Here is a 21,019-nt window from a genome sequence, read left to right as displayed (position 1 = left end):
TACCCTCATATTAGCGCTGTTTTCCTGCAACTATGCCTGCTTCCGCCATTTGTGCAGGTGGCACCCACTTGACATCGCTGTTGTTGACCTTCCTTTACTGCCATCAATTTTGTAAAGTGAAAAGAAATCAGTCAGAAGAAATGGTTAGAAGCAGCAGAGGAAGAGGAGCTCTCACTAAATCTCTCTCCAGAATCTGGGCTCTATTAGAATTAGAATTTATCCCAATCCATGCAACACACACACGGCCCTAGCCACGGCACCCGGGGAGCAGTTGCGGGGGTAAAGAGAAAGACAATACAAGCACAGGGTTGCCAGATTGCTTTAAAAATATTCAAAACCAACCAAAAGTATTTACATAACATTCAAAAATTGTAAAAAGTTTTTTTTTTAATTAAAAAATTTAATTTTTTTAATTAAAATTTAATTTTAAACATAACTCAGTTATTATAATATAAATATTAATATAAGCATTTACATTAAAAAAAGTAAAAAAAAAAATGTTTGGGGAAAAGTGTCAGTCTGGATTTTGACAGCAATAAATCAAACTAGAAATAAATTATTCACATTTTGAAAAACGCACTGCTTCAGATGCTTTAAAAATTAAAACCCACCCAAAAATACTATAAATCATCACCACAGAGGAACAAGGGTCAATATCAATAAACTTTTAATAAATAGTTCACCATTAGTTTCCCGTATTTACAGCTTCATTCACCAACACCATTATATCATCATCATCATCTGTAGAGCACGTTATTCAGGCACAAATAAATTGGCAAAGATTTCATTGTAAAATTAGTGGCTAAGGAACATATTTCAACAAGTGTGTGACAGTAAAACAAAACAAAACAAATCCGTCCACCTTCCATTTCCTCCTGCTACTTCACACTGGTTAAAGGAGCCATCTGTGATTTTTGAAACAGTCATTTTAGAGACATCTACTGGTGTTCACATCGTTATTCACCTAAATATCCTGCTGATACGGTGCGGCTTTCAGAGCACAGAGTGACGGGGAGAGTCAGGGCCATGAGGCAAAGAGTAAAATAATAAAATGAAAGAAATAATAACGTTGTTGTGAGTTTAAAAAGTGATATGTTCCCTCTCTGCGATGCCATCATCACTGAAGACATGTTTAAAACTATTAAACTATCTGTCCAGTGCACAGAGCTGAGGGAGTCTGTTTATAAAAACCTTTGAGGACGTGACAAGAAGGAAGATAAAGAGGAGATGAAGGAGATGAAGAAGGAGGATGAGGAGAAGGAGGAGAGGTTAACTAAAGAAGAGGAAGAGGACGAGGAGGAGAGAGGTGTGGAAGCCTAAAATGCCGCTGTAGTCCTCAGTCTAAACCCGTTCTCCATGTTTTTGGAGCTGAAAGAAACACCACGGAGCGACTAAACCTCCTCTGAACGTTCCCTAAAGCAGCAGCAGGTGATGAGCTCCTCGAACCCGGTGAGGTGGAGGACACAAAATAAACAAATCAAAACTCCACTGAGACGTGAGCGCCCTGTTGCTCCGATAGGAGCCATAATCACACACTGCAGGAAAACAGCGTCCACAGAGAGAGCACGCCGCCCTGGGGGAGACTTCCGAGATCTCACCCTGAGATCACTGTACACACTTCACCAGGTCTACCACCGTCTACAGTTCTACCAGGTCACTGTCGGTGAGGAGTGAGGGGTGTTCCCCCGTGACTGTGTGGGTTCCTTCCGGGTTCTCTGCTTTAATCGCTCTGTCCACAGGTGTGTGTGAGTGACTGGGTGAGTGTATAATTGACTGTGTACATTGTGAGTGACAGGGTGAGTGTATAAATGACTGGGTGAGCGTGCGAGTGACTGTGTACAATGTGAGTGACTGGGTGAGCATGCATGTGACTGTACAGCGTGAGTGACTGGATGGGTGTGTGAGTGACTGTGTGCAGCGTGAGTGACTGTGTGAGCGAGTGAGTGACTGTGTGAGCGAGTGAGTGACTGTGTGAGCGAGTGAGTGACTGTGTGAGCGTGTGAGTGACTGTGTGAGTGACAGGGTGAGCGTGTGAGTGACAGGGTGAGCGTGTGAGTGACAGGGTGAGCGTGTGAGTGACAGGGTGAGCGTGTGAGTGACAGGGTGAGTATGTGAGTGACTGCCTCTGGACCCACAGCGACGCTGATGAGGATGAAGACGGAGGAAAAGATAAACACCTCAGTAAACACAGGCAGAACTTCCAGACCCAGTCCCAGCACTTCAGGAGAGAGATCAGAGATGTCCTCCAGGACGGAGCCATCTCCACCTGCTGAGATCACTGTGGAGCAGTGCCCTGGTACTGAACCCAGTCAGAACTCGTCGTCATCTGGGTTTCTGAAATAGTTTTTAAAAAAAGTCACTTAAAGGCAACTTTTAAGCTCCTCTAAATATAAAACAAACCCTTTGACACAGATCTTCTGTGAGGAGAGGAACGGCGCTCCTCCTCTGTTACATAATGAACAGGAAGCTTCTTAGCACTGGGAGAGAAAGAAAAACACACAGCAAAAGTTCTAGGCACCTGAGAAAATTAGAATTTAAGCAAAAAAAAAAAAAAAAACAACAACCCTAACATCAGAATAAACCCAACCTCTTTATTCCAGTGTGTGTGTGTGTTTCCATATCTCTCCTGGTTTTAGTGGATAATAAACACTTCATTTTGTTTTAATCAAGTGTGCTGTTGATTTAAAGGAACACACCGTCATATTTTTACCTTAAAATTCCAGCCTCAAGTACTACTTCACTGAGCTGAAACAGGGAGAACAGAGCCTCTCTCATGGCTAATCCAGGCTTGGTACTGTTGAAACTGCACTATGTAACGTTTGGAAGACGGTAGGAAACAACCCCCTCCTCTTCTCCGCATTGATTTCAGAACAGTGCTGTGGAGATTAATTGCACAAGGGGGTGCGCCAGGAGCAAAAAGGAACATCAGGTAAGATTTTGTATGTATTGCTCATGGGCTCCCCCTATAGTTGCAGACTATTATTTGTAACTTCTACAGCTCTGTCCTGAAAATAAGAAGAGGTAGAGGGTTTCCTACCCTCCACCAAATGTTACAAAGAGCAGTTTCTGCAGTGCAGAGCCCAGAGTATCAATGAGAGAGGTTCTATTCTCCCTGTTATAGGTCTGTGGAGAATCAGTGATTTTGAAGCTGGAATTTAAAGGGAAAAAAATTCTACATAGTGTAAGTTTAACAAATCCATACGATCAAAGAGAACATTTGGAAATAAACTTTGTTCTTCACTTGCTCACAACACAGCTTATATTTACTGTATTTATGTTTTTGCATGTATTGTTAAAATATATAAAATGTTATATAAAGCACCACGCTCATTGAGAAGATAAGTTATTTAAATAATAATAGTAAGGTTTGGCACTTTTCCACGGCATTGAACCGACTCTCTTGTCTTCCACCAGCCAAATCTGGTCCTGGAACCGGGTTCTTTTTAGTCCCTGTTTGTTTGTGGTTCCACTCGAGCTGAGTGTAAACATGTAAACCCTGCAGAGCTCTGATTGGCCATAGACCTGTCAATCACCACAAAATGCAGAGCTCCAGCACAAACTCACTGCTTGTAAAATCTCTGAAGTTACAGCAGCTTTCACATTTGTTTTTATCCGACTCACAGCAGCAGCTCGTAACATTCCCCAGAGGGGTTTTTGAAGTGTGTCAGACGCTCCTTGGGTTGGTGGCTGAGGAAAATCTCCAGCAAAACCCGAACGTACATCAACTGATCTGTGAGAACTGGGGACGGAGCCGTGTTCTGTCCAAAAAACAACAACAACACGCCACATAACGAGTAAACAGCGCCTGACTTTACCGCTGCCATTGTTGTGGTTTTTAAAGCCTGCGGTTCCCGTTAGAGACAGGGTTTTTACGACTTCACCGGCTCCATTTCATGGATGAGCTGTGCTAGAGGAAAAGAGACAAGCTTTAAGTGAGCCGAGTCGAGTCGAGACGGACCCATGAAGTGGAAAAGCACCATTAGGTGCCTAAGACTTTTGCACAGTGCTGTACACACACACACACACCCTTCTTACAAACAAGTGTTCCCTCAGTATAAAAAAAAAAAAAAAAAAAAAAAAAAAAAAAAATCATAGATCTGGCCGTGTTTTCCCTCCTACGGCATAAAGCTTCTGTCACAGAGACCACCACAGCCGCAGCGATGTGTGGAAAGAGTGGAGCATGTGAGATAAAGGAGATGACAGTCAGACACTGGAAACCACCTTCCTGTGTCTCACTCAGGCAGAAAAACAAAGAGAGAGTCCCAAAGTTACAATAAAAAAAAAACATTAAAATCTCCACAAACTGGGAAATAGCCTCAGTAGAGTGGAGAATTTGAAATGACTACATTTCCCATGATGCAACACAACCTGTCCACTCCCACTGAAAACTGCTCTGCTTGTGACTGGCTGAGTCTGACTCCACCCTCTTTTTCCCCAACCTCAGAGTTTGTGGTATGTCTCAGCACGTTTTTTCAGACATCAGTTTGAATTCAGACTCCGCCCATGTATCAACCTCAGAGTTTAGTCTCCACCCATTTTTCTAACCTTTCTGCAGCATGACTCCACCCACTGCTCAATTCTGTTGTCTTCACAGTCTGCCCTCTTTTCCACCATAATCATTGTTAGCGGTATGGCTCCGCCCTCCATTCCCCATCTTCAGTCAGTTTGAGTCTAACTGCAGCCCTCCAGTGAGATTCCCCGCCCCCTCCCAGTAGAGTGGTCCTAGCTGTCATGGCGACCGTGGCTGAGGGTGGTCCCCTAGGTGTGTGTGTGTGTCTGTGTGTGTGTGTGTACATGTGTGATTGCGATAAAGCATGTGTTATACGCTGCTGTCCTCCAGTAGCGGCTCTTTGCCTTCACAGGCTCCGCCCTGAGGGCAGTGGGCATGTCCTTGTGAGCAGTGGGTGTGGCCTTGAGAGCCAGAGGTGTGTTTCTTGTAGCCTCCTGGACGGAGGCTGACAGCATTGTGCTCGGGAATGAACAGTGCCACCAAAAGGGAGAGCAGCACTGAGCACGCTCCAAACAGGAACGGGGGACCGGGGATAATGGCACTCTGCGGAGAGAGAGAGAGAGAGAGAGAGAGAGAGAGACAAAGAGACAGAGGGAGAGAAAGAGAGACACACAAAGAGACAGAGGGAGAGAAAGAGAGAGAGAGACAGAAAGAGACGGAGAGAAAGAGAGACAGACAAAAAGACAGAGGGGGAGAGACAGAGGGAGACAGAGACAAACAGTAAAAGAGAAAAAGACAGGGAGAGGAGGAGAGAGAGAGACAAAAAGACAGAGGGGGAGAGAGCGTGAGAGACAGAGGGGGGGGGGGGGGAGAGAGACAGACAAAAAGACAGGTGGGAGAGAGAGAGACGGGGGGAGAAAGAGAGAGAGAGACAGACAAAAAGACAGGTGGGAGAGAGAGACGGGGGGAGAAAGAGAGAGAGAGATAGAGGGGGAGAGAGAGAGACACACACAAAGACGGAGAGAGAGCGAGATGGAGAGAAATAACAAGACAGAGGTGGGAGAGGGAGAGAGAGGGGTGGAGAAAGAAAGACAGGGAGAGAGAGAGTAAGACAGAGAGAGAGAAAGAAAGAGAGAGAGAGAAAAAGTGAGATAGATTCTTTAAGCTTTAATATTTCTCAGGGGAGAAATATTAAAAAAGTAGATGTTAAATGCTTTCGAAACACTGATAATGTGCCACATCTTAAAATATTCTCTGTTCCATTGTGAGCATAAAGGCCATATTCAGTGTGTTCCCTGCAGAGGGGCTTCCTCCTGGAGCCTCACCTCGTCGGTGGGGTTGGCCATATTGGGTTTGGCTCCTTTCCCCGGCCCGTCCGCCGGGTCCATCTCGTTCAGCTCCACGTGGAACAGGTAGAAGACGAAGCCATAGAGGGCGGGGCCAAGTCCGTTACACAACCCCCGGATCCCCGTTATCATGCCCTGAACCACACCTGAGAACAACAGTGGAAAACCTCAGGAAATTACAAACATTTTTTTATACATTGTATAAATCAAATTTGCTTTTTTTGTTGTTTAATTATAAATAACTATGTTTTATATGCACAAATAAGTGTTTCTGTATTGTATATAATTGTAACTGTAACTGTGTTGTATTAAAAATCACAATTCTATGTTTATTCACCAAAATATAACCTATAAAGTAAGTATGAACGCGGTAGGTTCCTGATCTCTAAACCCCCATCTTTAACAGAACACTAATAAGACGTGTTGTTTTCTTCTTCTTCTTGTTCCTGGGGTTCCCCTAGTGTAATGACTCTTTACAGCACTGTATCAAATCAGCGAGAAGGATGAGGGAGGCGAGTTGTTTCCTACCCTCCAACAAAAGTTACACCGTGTGGTTTCTGCAGTGCTGAGCCCAGATTGGCAGCAACAGAGGCACTGTTCTCCCTGTTACAGCTCTGCGGAACATCACAATGAATTTGAAATTGTGATTTTAAAGTAAAAATATTATGTAGTGTTCCTTTAAATCGACTAAATCTTAACCAAAACAGAACAAACCCATCACAATCTTCTACAGCTTTTTCCTGATGGAGCTCAGAACGAATGCAGCGCCCAATAAACTCTTCAGTTTTCAAAATGCTTCATTTTAAGATTCTTTTTTGTTGAATAAAATAAGAATGTGATTTTAATATGACACACAGTTACTGTAAAATGACTAAAGAGCATAGAATGTTTGAATTATGAATTAACCCATAAGAGCCAAGACCCGGTTCACCATAAAGTCAAATCAAATCATCATCATCATCTTGTGTGACCACAGGCTCTTAGGGGTTAGAGCTGATACTTGTAGTGCACTGTGACAAAACTCAGAGGAACAGAAGTGTGGTTTAGTGAACACTGCCGTGACTGTGCTTCGTTTCCTACAGTGAACCGTATATGTTCATCTTTACCCTGCTGGTCTGGGTCAGCATTTCGGGACACTATGGCACTGATGGCCGGGAAAGTGATGCTGGACATTGCAGCTACAGCTCCAGCCGCCCACATCATCCTGGAAAACAGGGCGCAAACGCATTGTTACACTCCCCAAACAGTGAGACACTCCCTATACTTTGCCCACACAACGCTGTGGAACCAGGGAAGTTCCCTGTGTTTGATTTATAATGTTCTCCAGTTATCATTCATCTGTAAGTACTCACAGTGGGTCCAGAGGCTCCTCCTACCACCTCCACCGTGTGTCTGGACTGTAGCAGGAAACCCACACAGACACAGGGAGAACACACCACACTCCTCTAAGACAGCGACTTGAGGATTCCCAAACGTCTCCGTGTTAGACATCACTCACTGAGTGCAGAAGTGTTTTTTTTTCTTTTAAAAAATAAAGATTGCTGTTTATCTAAAGCCGTTTTCACTAGTGAAATACGGAAATTATCTGGAGAATCAGGTCTGTGGTCCTTTCACAGACACATAGCATACAGTCGGAGATTTTCAGTGTCAGATGTGTTGTCACAGTTGAAAATGTTCCTTGATGTTCAGGCAAGGGCGGAGCCTGGGCAGCACATGGTTCAGGCAGTGGGTGGGGCCTGTGCAGCATGTGCAGGAGATACAGCGCCATTCTCCGGAACATTCCTGACTCTGTTCACACAGGGCTTACTAGGATGGTTTACTAGGGGCAGGATGGAGTCACGGAAACGTCCGGGATGAATGATTCTGGAAAGGTTCAGGGAAAATATGACATTGAGTCAAACCTATAACCCTGTTTGCGGAAATATTTTATTTATTTTAGATTTTAAAATCAAACGTGTGGGGATGAGACGTGCTGGGCACAGTTTGCGCGGTGGTTACTCAGACCACATTCCCTGAAGATAGGAAATTTTTTTGTTCAGATTTAGAAACACCCACGTTATTCATGAACCTGGACTTCCTCCTTCCTAAGCCAACTGCATTATCTACCAAAAAGTTTACTTTTTTTTTGTCCAGAAAATGAACATGGAAGGGTTTGTTAGGAAATAATACAGAATGCAGGGTGGTTCTGGACAGTGCTGATTGCCTGCTGGGATTTGGCAAGAAACTTCAGAAAAAATCTTGGCAGAAAATAAAATACAAATCCATTTATAATGAAGTTATTTTGTTCTGCAAGACTGCAGCCATGAAATCCAAAATAAATTCAGGACCACACCACCCTTCGCCCTTATGATCAAACACACACACACCTAGGTATACACTACTACACAGTGTATACTATGTGCCAGTATTAATAGTGCGGGTTCTGCAGGATAGTACACAAAATATTACCACACTACACTGTTTCTCACTTATGGGATGTCATGAACTGTTGCCATGACAACACACATCACAACAGCTGCAACACCGTTTTCCATTTTTTTTCCACACACTGGAACTCAAATCTCTCCCTCCACACTGCGTAGTGCACAGAGTAGGTCATAAATAACTCTGCACTAAAACGTGCTCTGTACATCAGATTATAAAATCTTTTATAATCAATATAAGCTTCGCATCCCTCTGTCTAATGTCTGTGTGTAGTAGTTTTTGTTTATAATCGGTGAAGTGCTCTATGTAAAGAGTAACACACTATTTGGGACATAGATGTGAAGCTCCTCCCTTTCTGTTTCCAGGTGTTGTGGTTTCCAAAGCCCGCTGTTGAGGCAACACTATCAGAGCGGAAGGAGAAAGTGGGATCGCACTGATTTGAGTTTCCTGATGACACTGTGCTCTCATGAAGAAAGGGAAAACTGGGTCTGTAGTGTTTAGGGTGGTGGTCAGTGTCAATGTGTCTTCCACATAAAGGTCAGGACCTGAGGCTTCCCATCACACCCCTTCCCACACAGAGCACGGGGTGAGAGGTGGTGATCCATCGGAGCAGGCCTCATCCTGCTACTGTTCCAGGGACCATTCCTCATGCCTTGTGTGTGTGAGTGAGTGTGTGTGTGTGTGTTTTCAGCATTGATCAGCACTTTATAATCAGAGCAGAATTAACTCTTAGCAGGACAATATTGAAATCTGCACGGTTTGTGTGCTTTGTATTGTCCTCCAAGCGTGTTGAGCCCTAAAGTGGTGTTGTGTTATCCAGTGGTGGTTCGAGTCCCACTCCGGGTGACTGTCTGTGAGGAGTGTGGTGTGTTCTCCCTGTGTCCGCGTGGGTTTCTTCTGGTTTCTTCCCATGCTCCAAAAAACACACGTTGGTAGGTGGATTGGTGACTCAAAAGTGTCCGTAGATGTGAGTGTGTGAGTGGATGAGTGAGTGTGTGTCGCTCTGTGAAAGACTGGCGCCCTATCCACGATGTGTTCCCCCTTGCGCCCAGGGATTCCGGGTAGCCTCTGGACCCACCACCACCCTGAACTGGATAAGGGTTACAGACAATTAATGGATATTTATAAAAGCAAAATAAATACAAAGACTAATTTGATTAGTACTTTAAATTTAGAAGTGTGACACATTCCCCTGCATCAGGCTTGCTCCCCATCCCCTCCCTGTTTCATACTCCTCAGTTTGTGTGAAAAAATTAGAGCATCACGATGATTTTTAAAAGAAATCATTACCTAATGTTGCTTTAAATGAACACAGTTAGGGTTGTCAATGGCATTGTGAGTGGCGTGAGATCACTCACCAGGGCTGAGAGCCGAAGCCGTACCAGGCGAGCTGCAGGATCTGAAAACCCAGCCCCAGCAAGATGGTGTTCTTATTCCCTATGGAGCGCATCAGGATCCCCAGCACCACCGTCTAAACAGAAAGACCATTTTATTTTATCAGGTGTACAAACACATTTTAAAGCATTGTTTTATAGAGTGTGACTGTAACTCTCCTGCTTTTATGTCTTTTTATGGTAATATATTTAATATAAAAAATGACAAATGGCATTTTATTCAAGTATAAATATTCACTCTGATCTCATTAGGTGTTCGGGTTGCTCTAGTTGTAGGGAGTCGTTTTATGTGGGAGATAATAATAATAATCATTGGAAGTGTACTGCCCTCTTGTGGTAATGGACACATGGCTTAAACTCAGGAACTCAGGAGGGGTGTAGATAATGTGCTACACTGATCAGCTACAAGATTACAGCCATGAAAGAAAGATTCTGGAGATGCTCTGGCCAAAACATTATGACCATTAGTGTGGCCCTTGTCAAAGGGGCTCCTATCTCTACACTGAGCAGTTCTCCTGCTTCCAACATCACCCTCAGGAACGGACTGTTCACTGCACCCTAATGCGTGCTGTATTTAGTGAGTAATGATTGGCTGTAAGATTTTAAACAGCTGAAATTACTACAGTCAGTTAACAATAATTGACAAAAGGAAATAAGGCAAGAGTCCCCCAGTGTTTACTCAGCGATTGTCCCGTTACGTCACTTGTTTAAACACGCAGCTGCTGTTTGCGCTCCTGTACAAACCTGAGCGAGGATGGAGAGGATTCCCACCACCGCAATGAACGCTGCCACCGTCTCAGAGGTGAACCTGATCACCTGGGGAGACACAGGCAGCACAGTTATCACAGGAACGGCAGCAACCTGGAAACTATCCCTATGTTCACCCTCTTATCCTGGTAAATACCTCTAATAAACTGTACTGTACTCTCCTTTTGGCTGTCTGTGTGTGTGTGTGTGTGTGTGAGAGAGAGAGTGAGTGAGTGTGAGTGAGAGTTACCTGGCGTAGGTAGAGGAAAAAGCTGGAGTACTGCCCAGCCTCAGGCAGGTAGGAGAGGAAGACTGTAATACAGATCAATAACACTGTAGAGTCCTGACCCACCTTCCTTAGAGACTACAGAGAGAGAGAGAGAGAGAGAGAGAGAGAGAGAGAGAGAGAGAGAGAGAGAGAACAAATAAAGGTGAGAAAGTACAGAAAGGTAGAGAGACCACAGAGAAAGAGAGAGAGAGAAAGAACAGGGAGCAAAAGAGAAAATTAGAAAACAAATAAAGGTGAGAGCGTATAGGAAAGTAGAGAGACCACAGAGAAAGTGAGAGAGAGAGAACAATAAGCATTCTTGCCCAAAAATACAAAAAAAAAAAATAATAACTTGGTTCCTGGTTGCTTTGTGGGTGTCTGGTCACATAGTGTTCTTCTCCAAGTGCGTTGAGCTTAATGGGTCTTAGACAACATTTATGTATTAATTAAGAGTGTGTGGACTGAGAGAGTGTCTCACAGCAAAGGGGTCAGCCTGCTCCCAGGAGATGGGTGCCCCCCAGGAGGCAGGTCTCATTTTCTCAGGGAGGGACTCGGGGACGGCCACCAGGATGAAGCAGATGTCCAGCAGGGCAATGGCAGAGGCCAGGATGACCACCAGCGTGTCCCCATACACCTGAGACAGGTACGCTCCAATCGCCGGACTCGTCACCAGGCTCGCCGCAAACGTCGCTGACACCTGAGAGGAGAGAGAATGATGAACAGGGTGGACTCCCTGCTGTGAAACATGGGGGCAGTAGCGCTCTATAATCACTGACTGTAGAGTCATTATGACTCAGGGAAGTGTACTGTGAGATCATTAACCAAAACAACAACAAACACACAGTAATATTGTCTGTGTGTGTGTGTGTGTGTGTGTGTTTCTCCTCACCAGGCCGTAGGCAGTGCTCCTCTCATGTTCTTGTGTGATGTCAGCTACGTACGCAAAGATCACAGAGAATGTGACCGCAAACACGCCGGACATCGAGATCACAGCAAAATACCACCTTAAAAAAGCAGAAAACCCAAACTCTAAAAAATACCACCTTAACAATCAGTAAATAAACACATGGCATAACACTCAATTTTACCACATTAAAAGAAAAAACAATCATACAGCAACATACCACCTTAAAAAAGACAGAAAATAACTACAGGGAGAAATATCACTTTAAAAGTGCCCTAACACCTTCAGAAAACACAACCACAGAAACATACCACCTTAATAAAATCACAAAACAACACTCTCTCAGAGACAGGCAAAGCTACCCAGTGTCAGTCTAACCCGGTGCCTTGTTCCACCTTAAATGTCAATGTTTGACCAGGATAATTCTGTGAGTTATATAAATGTGTGTGTGTTCTCTCACCAGGGGCTGATCTTCATTAAGGGGATGGGGGCGCAGGTGAAGAAGACGGTGAGGAGGAGGAAGGACTTTCGGCCCCAGACGTCAGAGAGGGCACCGATCAGCGGAGCGCTGAGGAATGACAACAAACCCTGCGAAACAATCAATACATTCACACACTATCAATGAGCTCACAGTCTGGGGTTTATTACACAGAAATAAACATGGGTCTGACAGTCCTGCTCCAAAAAACAAACAAAAACAAACACAAAATACAGAGAAGTACAAACAACAAACACAACAAAGCAGGATGGACAAGAGATCTCACCTTGACTCCATGTATCAGTCCATTCATGAGGAACGTGTGCTGAGGGAAGGTCTGGTGTAAAACCTGAGACACACAGAGCACAGAAAAAGTGAGAGAAATGTTTAATGGAGGGATTTTATAATTCAGCCACTCCCTAATCATCTCCGTTTCCTCTCTGAACTTTACACTTTCAACTTTAGGGAGATGGTCCAGTGGTAAAACACTGACTGCACCTTTAACTCCACAGTAAAACTTACAGCCCAAATAACTAAAGGAGAAAATATAGCCTCTGTGGGTTGCTTTGGGCACTGTACAGTGTCTCACCAGTGATCCACAAGGCATCATAACCCTCCGTTTGGAGCGTGACTCCCAGCCCACTATCTCTCTATCCCAACAAGAATCGAGACCCCCACCCCTAGGGAAGAGCTCAAACATGAGATGTTTTTAAAAATGACATTTACCGTGAGCATGGGAGTGGTGAGGAGCCCCCAGGCGAAAAACTCCAGGAAGATGACCACCACGGCATGGTACACACTGGGCTCTCCAATCCCCTGCGGCTACACAACAAACACAGAGCACATCAGCTTTCATTAATAACCATTAATAAAAATGTGTTATAACTGGCACACTACTGTACTGCACCGTACACCTCTCCCTGCAGGAGTATTCAGTATCAGTTTAGTGTCTACTTTTACCCAGGGTACACTTTTCCAGCTTGGGCTGAGAGTCTAAAAATGGCCATATCTTTCATCTGTCTAATAAATAATAGTAATAAAAAAAACAATAATTACAAAAAAACACACACAAAATGCCACCTCCATGCACAGCACATTATTGGAGCTTTCCACTGCATGGGATCGTCTCGACTCGGCCCGCTTTTAGCTGCTCACATTTACACTCCTAAAGCTCCCTTGCAAAAAGAAGCCAGTGGCACCACAAACCCCCATCTCTAAGGGGAGCGTTGAAAATCACAACACAGCGGTAAAGTCAGGCGCTGTTTACTCGTTGTGTAGTGTGTTTGTTGTTTGGACTGAACACTGCTCCGCCCCCAGTTCTCACAGATCAGTTTTCCTTTTCACATTTCAGCTTTCACTGGAGATTTTCCTCAGCCACCAACCCAAGGAGCGTCTGACACTCTTCAAAAACCCCTCGGGGGAAAGTTACGAGCTGTAACATATATATATATATATATATATATATATATATATATATATATATATATATATATATATATATATATATATATATATATATTACACACACACACACACACACACACACACACACGTTGGACAATGAAACTGAAAACACCTGGTTTTAGACCACAATCAATTATTAGTATGGTGTAGGGCCTCCTTTTGCAGCCAATACAGCATCTATTCGTCTTGGGAATGACATATACAAGTCCTGCACAGTGGTCAGAGGGATTTTAAACCATTCTTCTTGCAGGATAGAGGCCATGTCACTACGTGATGCTGGTGGAGGAAAACATTTCCTGACACGCTCCTCCAAAACACCCCAAAGTGACTCAATAATATTTAGATCTGGTGACTGTGCAGGCCATGGGAGAAGTTCAACTTCACTTTCATGTTCATCAAACCGATCTTTCACCAGTCTTGCTGTGTGTATTGGTGCATTGTCATCCTGATACACGGCACCGCCTTCAGGACACAATGTTTGAACCATTGGATGCACATGGTCCTCCAGAATGGTTCGGTAGTCCTTGGCAGTCACGCGCCCATCTAGCACAAGCATTGGGCCAAGGAAATGCCATGATACGGCACCCAAACATCCCTTTCAGAGAGCTTCCTCTTACGTCCACAGTTAATCCTGTTGGATGTGTTTCGTCCTTCTTGGTGGTATGCTGACATTACCCTGGATACTGTGGCTCTTGATACATCACAAAGACTTGCTGTCTTGGTCACAGATGCGCCAGCAAGACGTGCACCAACAATTTGTCCTCTTTTGAACTCTGGTATGTCACCCATAATGTTGTGTGCATTGCAATATTTTGAGCAAAACTGTGCTCTTACCCTCTGCTAATTGAACCTTCACACTCTGCTCTTACTGGTGCAACGTGCAATTAATGAGGTTTGGCCACCAGACTGGTCCAATTTAGCCATGAAACCTCCCACACTAAAATGACAGGTGTTTCAGTTTCATTGTCCAACCCCTGTGTGTGTGTGTGTGTGTTTATATATATATATATATATATATATATATATATATATATTAGTGCACGTGTGTGTGTGCATAATGTCCATCTGAGTGTGATCTTTGGTTAAAAACGCAATTAAAAAAAACAATATTATTCAAAGTGACTATATATATATAAAACATATTTATTCATGTTTTATTCTCATGGCTGTGAAGCACGATTGTCACATTTCCCAAGACACTTACTAAGAGGTGATCTGACGTTTATCAGCTGCTCTGTGGTTTTGACGCTGATGCGGAAGATGTGATGCTGTGATTAGAAAGAGAAACAAACACCCACCAGAGCTGATAACACAGCTAACAGGAGATAAGCTCCTCAAAGCGTTCTCACACTCTTCAATATTACTTTAGATACATAAACATGCTGCTTATTACACGGCGAGGTGGGTCCATGATGAACTGACCAATTTAAAAATATCTATTTTTTTTATAGAAATAACAATAATTATACACATTAGGGTCCATTTCTGGAGTTTCAAGATTTGTCATTCCTCCAGTATATATTTAAAGGCTGTCAGAATGCTTCTTCTGGTATTTTGATACTTTGACCCCTCCATTGCAGTTCTCAGATGAAACCCAGTTCCTCCTGTAGATTCCATGACTGTAGCCCTCATTTTGGGGGTCCTGACCATTGAAGAACAAGGTGAAATACTGATATTGAAATAATTTCCAGCCCTATTGACTGCCCAGGTCAGTAGTCAGCAGCAAGTTTCCTCACACACCAATTTAGACATCAATGAATAAATAATACATTTGGAAAAAATAAAAAACAGACGTATCTGAAAAAATAAATATTGGGACCATGTGGGAAAAACTTTGTATTTGTTTCTTTCTTGGCACCTCAGCAACAGACACTCCTCCCACAAGCAACTTTCAATGCACAAATCTATCCTCACTGCCAGCTGCATTCTGATGGGCTCTCTGTACAACTGAGTATATGCACTACAGTGTATCGTTCTGTACTGGCCTTTGGTCCTTTGGCGTGTCAGTCAAATTTCTCTTCCTGCAGTAGTAGGCAGTTCTTGGCCATGATAATATGCGAAAGGCACCACACTCTCCCTAGAGACTAGGGCAATGCAAGACTAATTAAATGAACACTAATACAACAGTACACTGAGCACTAGTGTAAAGGAAAATGTTGGTGCGCAGGTGTGACTGCAGAGCAACGCAGGTCTATAAACATTCATAATGGCAAAGGTTCTGCATCGACTCAATGCAGAATAATAAGTCGTCCTTCAGCCATCCGAGGATTCACTGGAGATCACCAGCGATCTACCAATGACAGGGCCAACGCTTAGACCTCTGCACCAATCACACCCCCCCCCAAATGATGCGATTAAATACAAAACTAATGCTAAAGCTAGTGTTATTATAATTTTCATTCATTGTCTGTAACACTTATCCAGTTCAGGGTCGATTCCTATGTGGGAACACGACCTGGAGGGGGTGCCAGTCCTACGCAGGTTGACACACACTCACACATTGACATCTACAGACACTTTTGTGTTATAATAGTTTTAAATAAATAAAAAGAGTATAAATAGAGAACTGTGAATTCATTTTCCCAAAATCCCTCCCTGTACCCACCTTTCAAACCAGGTCACAAGAAAAGTGTGTCACCGACCCGTCTCAGTGTCAATGACCTGTTTGGCTTTGATCGTTAAGTAAATCATCTACAGGAATCTCTGACTGTTCGAGGACAGCCTTGTGTGGATCCAGAGCCTAAAACTCAGGGCTCTCACAACAGCCATTCTTTGTGATTGAAATACTGTCCCAGAAATAACTGAGATAAATAATACAATTGTCATTTTAAGACCATTTTATTCCAGTGATGTTAAAATAATTTAAATGGCATAATGCAATTACACACAACTTTCAGCAAAAAAATTAGTTATTTAGAATATTCAGACATAGAAATGGGAATATAACAATATTTGTAAATATCCGTTATACCACATAATGGCTCTAGAACAGAGAGAGAGCAGACAAACCCAGAGAACACTGGAGGAGATGTTTACCCTTCTGTAAACACACACAGTAAACACAGTGAGCAACACTGAGGTCAGCAACAATCACTTAGGAACAGGGCTGGTCGATACGGCCAAAATCGATATCACTATACATTTCTTAATTTTTCATATACTCCTGATATCGATGTGAACAGTATAAAATCCACTGAAAAACTGCCAACAAACAAGAAATATGACATCAACATCAAACATAAACCTCTCGGCTTTGTCAATATTCATATTTTTAAACTAAGTTTTAAATTGAGTGCTGAACTGACGACAGCGCCCTCTAATGACTGTCAGTCTGTGACAGATGCTGTAAACAATGTGTACTGAAATACTGAAAATGTGATCTAAAAAAATCATATTGTTATTGAAACATTTTATATTGCGATACATATTGGTATTGATTTATTGTCCAGCCCTACTGAAGAAATGTCCATATACGGTACGATAAGTCAGTAATTTAAATCTAACAGACATACTTCAGCATTAATGAATCATGAACAAACAAACAGAGATTATATATGTATTTATTTATCTCTACTAACACACAGTTTCATTGCCAGTGTGAATCGTTCATACATCTGTAAGGAACTGCCTAACATCAGAGGAAGTTGTGAACAACAAATTTATATACGTCCGGTAGCATCCTGAAAGTGCAAGTCAGAACGCCGTAGCTCCACGTATCTCTATAGTAACAGGTGTATGAGACGTAGGCGGCTTCGTGAAAGAAAGTAAAAGTGTTTTTTTTTAATTTTTTTTAATGTTATTGACTGGGGTAGGGGTCAAGCTAAGAATCTTAAAGAAAAACCTGTACCAGGCAAAGACTCTCTTAAAAATCCGGTCATTCAGTAACAAGATGGAGGGTGTAAGGTAGCGGCTTAACACACAGAGATCTCAGGGCACGCCGCGGACTGATTTTTACAGAGACGTAGCTCAGTGCGATGACTCCAGACACGGCTGTGGAGCTCGCGAGCCGGTCGCTACACCATGCATTTTGTTTTATCTGGGAATTCTGTTTTTTTAAAGCTGCAGTAAAAAAGGGCACCATTTTCTGCCAGAAACTTTTACACACATAGACACATTACTCCAATACACTACCAATAGCTACACATTTATTCAGGTGTTCACTCTCCATTCTCTCCCACTGTTTGGAAACTGTGTTCATTGTCTTTATCTCTGTACTGTTCACGTAACCTTTGTCCATGCGCTTGCACTTTAAATTCTCTCATCCTCATTTCATAGCAGTTAACAACACAGCAACAATCATTTCAGTTGGCTCCCAAATACCATATCCAGGTTTTCTGCTCAGAAGACATGCTATGTCTTTATATTTCAGTCAAGATCAAAGTAAAATTCAACGAGCTGCTTCATAGTTCACCTGACACGGACAGCAAGCACATAATCAACAGCAAGCACAGTACTACAGAGCCCTCAAAGTATTTACAAGGGAATGCAAAACTATTTACAAGGGAATGCAATTGTGTTTGCGAGGGAATGCAAAACTATTTGCGCGGGAACGCAAAATCAATAGTGTTTTTTTCCCCCAGTCCCTTTAGGGGCTCCGTAGAATAAGGCAAAGTTTTGAATTAAAAAAAAAAAAAAAAATCACGGTTTCTGACACTTTCTGAACACAGCCGTTGTGGAACTGTCTCAGATATTGTGATTAGATATTTTATCCATATCCATCCTCTGCCTTCCCCTCTCTCTCTATCAAGCATAATATGATGCTTTTGAGGTGGTATTAAACAGGATGTGGTATCTTTAGGGTAGTATAGAATGATGTGTGTTGTGTTTAAGGTGGTCTCGAGCAGGATGTGGTGGTTTTAAAGTGGTATGAAGTGGGATATTACATTCTTATCAAGTGGAAAATGGGACAGTTTAGTGATCATTAGGCCACATGGAGTCTGTGATCAGAGCAGAGCTCAAATGATTCATGAGTCTTCCATGAAGGGGAAAATAGCTTGTTTCTCTAGGGCTGAATCAAAGGGATGTAAACAGGTGTGTAAAAATGCATCTGGACAATTTCCATCCAAGCATAAACCTTGCAGAAAGATTGGAAATACAGTATAATTGAAGTGTATGACACTCTTAACAGTGTCAGGTTAATACATCAATACTTTACCTGAACCGGATTTCTATTTCTATTTCTAATTTATGATAAGGGATGCAGTGGTTTTAAGGTGCCATTTAGCAACATACTGAGCTGTTATTGTGGTATCAAGTGGGATGTGGTTGATATAAGGTGATACCAAAAAAGACGTTTTGTTTTTACAGTGGTATCAATTGGGATGTGGTGCTTTTAAGGTGTGGAAGAGCAAGATGTGGTGTTTTACAGTGGTATAGTAGGATGTGGTTCTTTTAAAGCTGGCATTGATTTATTAACCTGACCTGAACCTCGATACATTAGTTAAACTCATTAAATTCATTGAGATGATGTGTTTATTTTCCGCTTGTTTAGCTATTAATCCACATAGTGTATTTTATTCCTGGCATAAATTGGGCAATTTTGGGGCCAAATAAAATACACGTCAGTTTTCCATCAGGTTCAATAAGCATCTGTTACTCAGCTGGGCTAAAGAAACAGAGACAGTCAGTATACTTGCCTCTTTGAGCCTTATTTTACAAATTATATAGAATTCTCACAATTTCTGGTGTAAATTAAGCGAGTATTAGAGTCAAATAAAGCTCAGAATAATCGCCTGTCCTCAGCATATGTGTATTTCAGGTAAACATTAACTGGTCTTGAACTAAACCAAAAAGCCTTTTATATGTTACATTATTAACTGGATTTTTTCAGTAATATAAAAAGGGGTTAAACACTACTATCCAACGCGTCAAAGAGTACAAATATCGTTTTTAAAATCGCCTTTGTTGACCAACTAAACCTGTTGGTTAAAGCTAACGTCAGCTTGCTATACGAAGCTTCATTAGTGGAATTCTCCATTCCACCTTAAGTATGGCACCTTAAACTAGCAACTGTACAAAGCTGAAGCCTTTTTCGCCAGCTCCTGAGCACAACTGTCCATTCCACCTTTAACGTAGTAGAAGTTCAGGTGTACGCTTCTCTGTCAGATCAAACTACTGCACCATTTAAGGGAGAGCGGATAATTCCACCTTAAGAAGAAGCCGGCAAATATAAACCCATGGACAGTCGTCCATTTAAGGTGGACGGTAAGTCTCGAATGAAGAGCTAAACGTTAGCATTGTAGTCTCAGAAAACACCGTTAATGTCAACCACTTGAAGTCTTCCATTTAAGGTGCAACGGCTAAATGTCAACCTCATGAAGCCTCTAATTTAAGGTGAAAAAGGAATATTTAAGTAAATAACCATTTTCAACCTCATGGAATCACACAATTGAGAAGAAAGAACTAATAATAACTAATAATAACAACTAATAAATATAAGGTGGAACGGAATATTGGCATAAGGAGCTAATAATGTCAGCTTCCCTGAAGTCACCCATTTAAGGTGGAACGGAATATTGGCATAAGGAGCTAATAATGTCAGCTTCCCTGAAGTCACCCATTTAAGGGGGAACAGGAGGCTGGTTTGAGCTCGGTGCCGGGCAGCACGGCTCGCCGCGGCGCTGTGTTTAGTTTAAGCGGTTACTCACGCTCCCTCCGTCCTTAATGATGATTTTCTTGGCCAGAAGAATGCTGCGGTTCAGCCGCTTCTTCTTCTTTTTCTCCGCAGTCATCGTTAACTGATCTCCATTCTTAATCCCGCGGCGCTCGGTTCGGTTCCCTTCAGCTCCGGGGCCTCCGCCAGGCTTCGCATTTACACCGCTCTATCCTCCTCATGCAAATCCACCTGCTTGTCATTCAGATTCGCGCCCTCATTGGTCCGCTTCAGGAGCCAGGACCGCGCCCGCGACATCCCATTGGTCGAGAGGCATCAGCCCAAAAGCAATGCTCATTAGCATAATGTGGTACACAAAACAAAAACAGCCTGCATTCCAGTCTTTATTGTTGTTGCTGGAAACGGATTTTCTCTATAAACAGCTGTTTAAATTACTTTAATTTCTCCAGGTGGCCTTTATCAGCCTTCCACACTCTCAAAGTTCACTTTAGTTTTTAAAAAATACTTTATTTTCTTCTTTTCAAAACAACAGTAACATAACAAAAATTTTTGAGGAATTCACTCATTGTCTGTAGCCCTTTTCCCGTCCAGGGCGGTGGTGGGTCTGGAGTCTACCTGGAATCACTGGGCGCAAGGCAGGAACACACCCTGGAGGGGGCACGAGTCACAGGGCGACACACACTCACAAGTACAGGCACTTTTGAGTCTCCCGTCCACCTACCAATGTGTGCTTTTGGACTGTGGGAGGAAACCTGAGCACGCGGAGGAAACCTACATGGACACAGGGAGAACACACCACACTCCTCAGAGACAGTCACCCGGAGTGGGACTCTACCTGCAGCACCACTGTGCCACCCTAGGTTGAGGAATGTCAGACAATATATAAATTAGAAAACAGTTAATCTTAGTTGTCTCCTAGTTGTCGCCAGGA

General features: G+C 42.9%; 1 protein-coding gene across 1 annotated transcript; it reads right to left on the bottom strand.

Annotated features, from left to right (window-relative positions):
* Positions 1-4,105: 4,105 nt before the first annotated feature.
* mfsd14a2 (major facilitator superfamily domain containing 14A2) lies at positions 4,106-20,282 on the bottom strand. Its single transcript, XM_066681620.1, has 12 exons — positions 20,123-20,282; positions 12,738-12,833; positions 12,298-12,360; positions 11,994-12,121; positions 11,519-11,633; positions 11,108-11,326; positions 10,612-10,725; positions 10,359-10,430; positions 9,579-9,691; positions 6,903-7,000; positions 5,776-5,942; positions 4,106-5,053 (listed from the first exon to the last, which is right to left on the bottom strand). The coding sequence occupies exons 1-12, from the start codon at positions 20,204-20,206 to the stop codon at positions 4,820-4,822; spliced, it is 1,503 nt and encodes a 500-aa protein (XP_066537717.1). The 5' UTR covers positions 20,207-20,282; the 3' UTR covers positions 4,106-4,819.
* Between the last annotated feature and the right edge of the window lie 737 nt (positions 20,283-21,019).

The sequence above is a fragment of the Hoplias malabaricus genome, chromosome 9 (genome assembly GCF_029633855.1).
Source record: "Hoplias malabaricus isolate fHopMal1 chromosome 9, fHopMal1.hap1, whole genome shotgun sequence".
In the NCBI taxonomy this organism is placed as follows: Eukaryota; Metazoa; Chordata; class Actinopteri; order Characiformes; family Erythrinidae; genus Hoplias; species Hoplias malabaricus.
The sequence above is the reverse complement of the archived record's forward strand: the minus strand, read 5'-3'. Positions and strand labels throughout refer to the sequence as shown.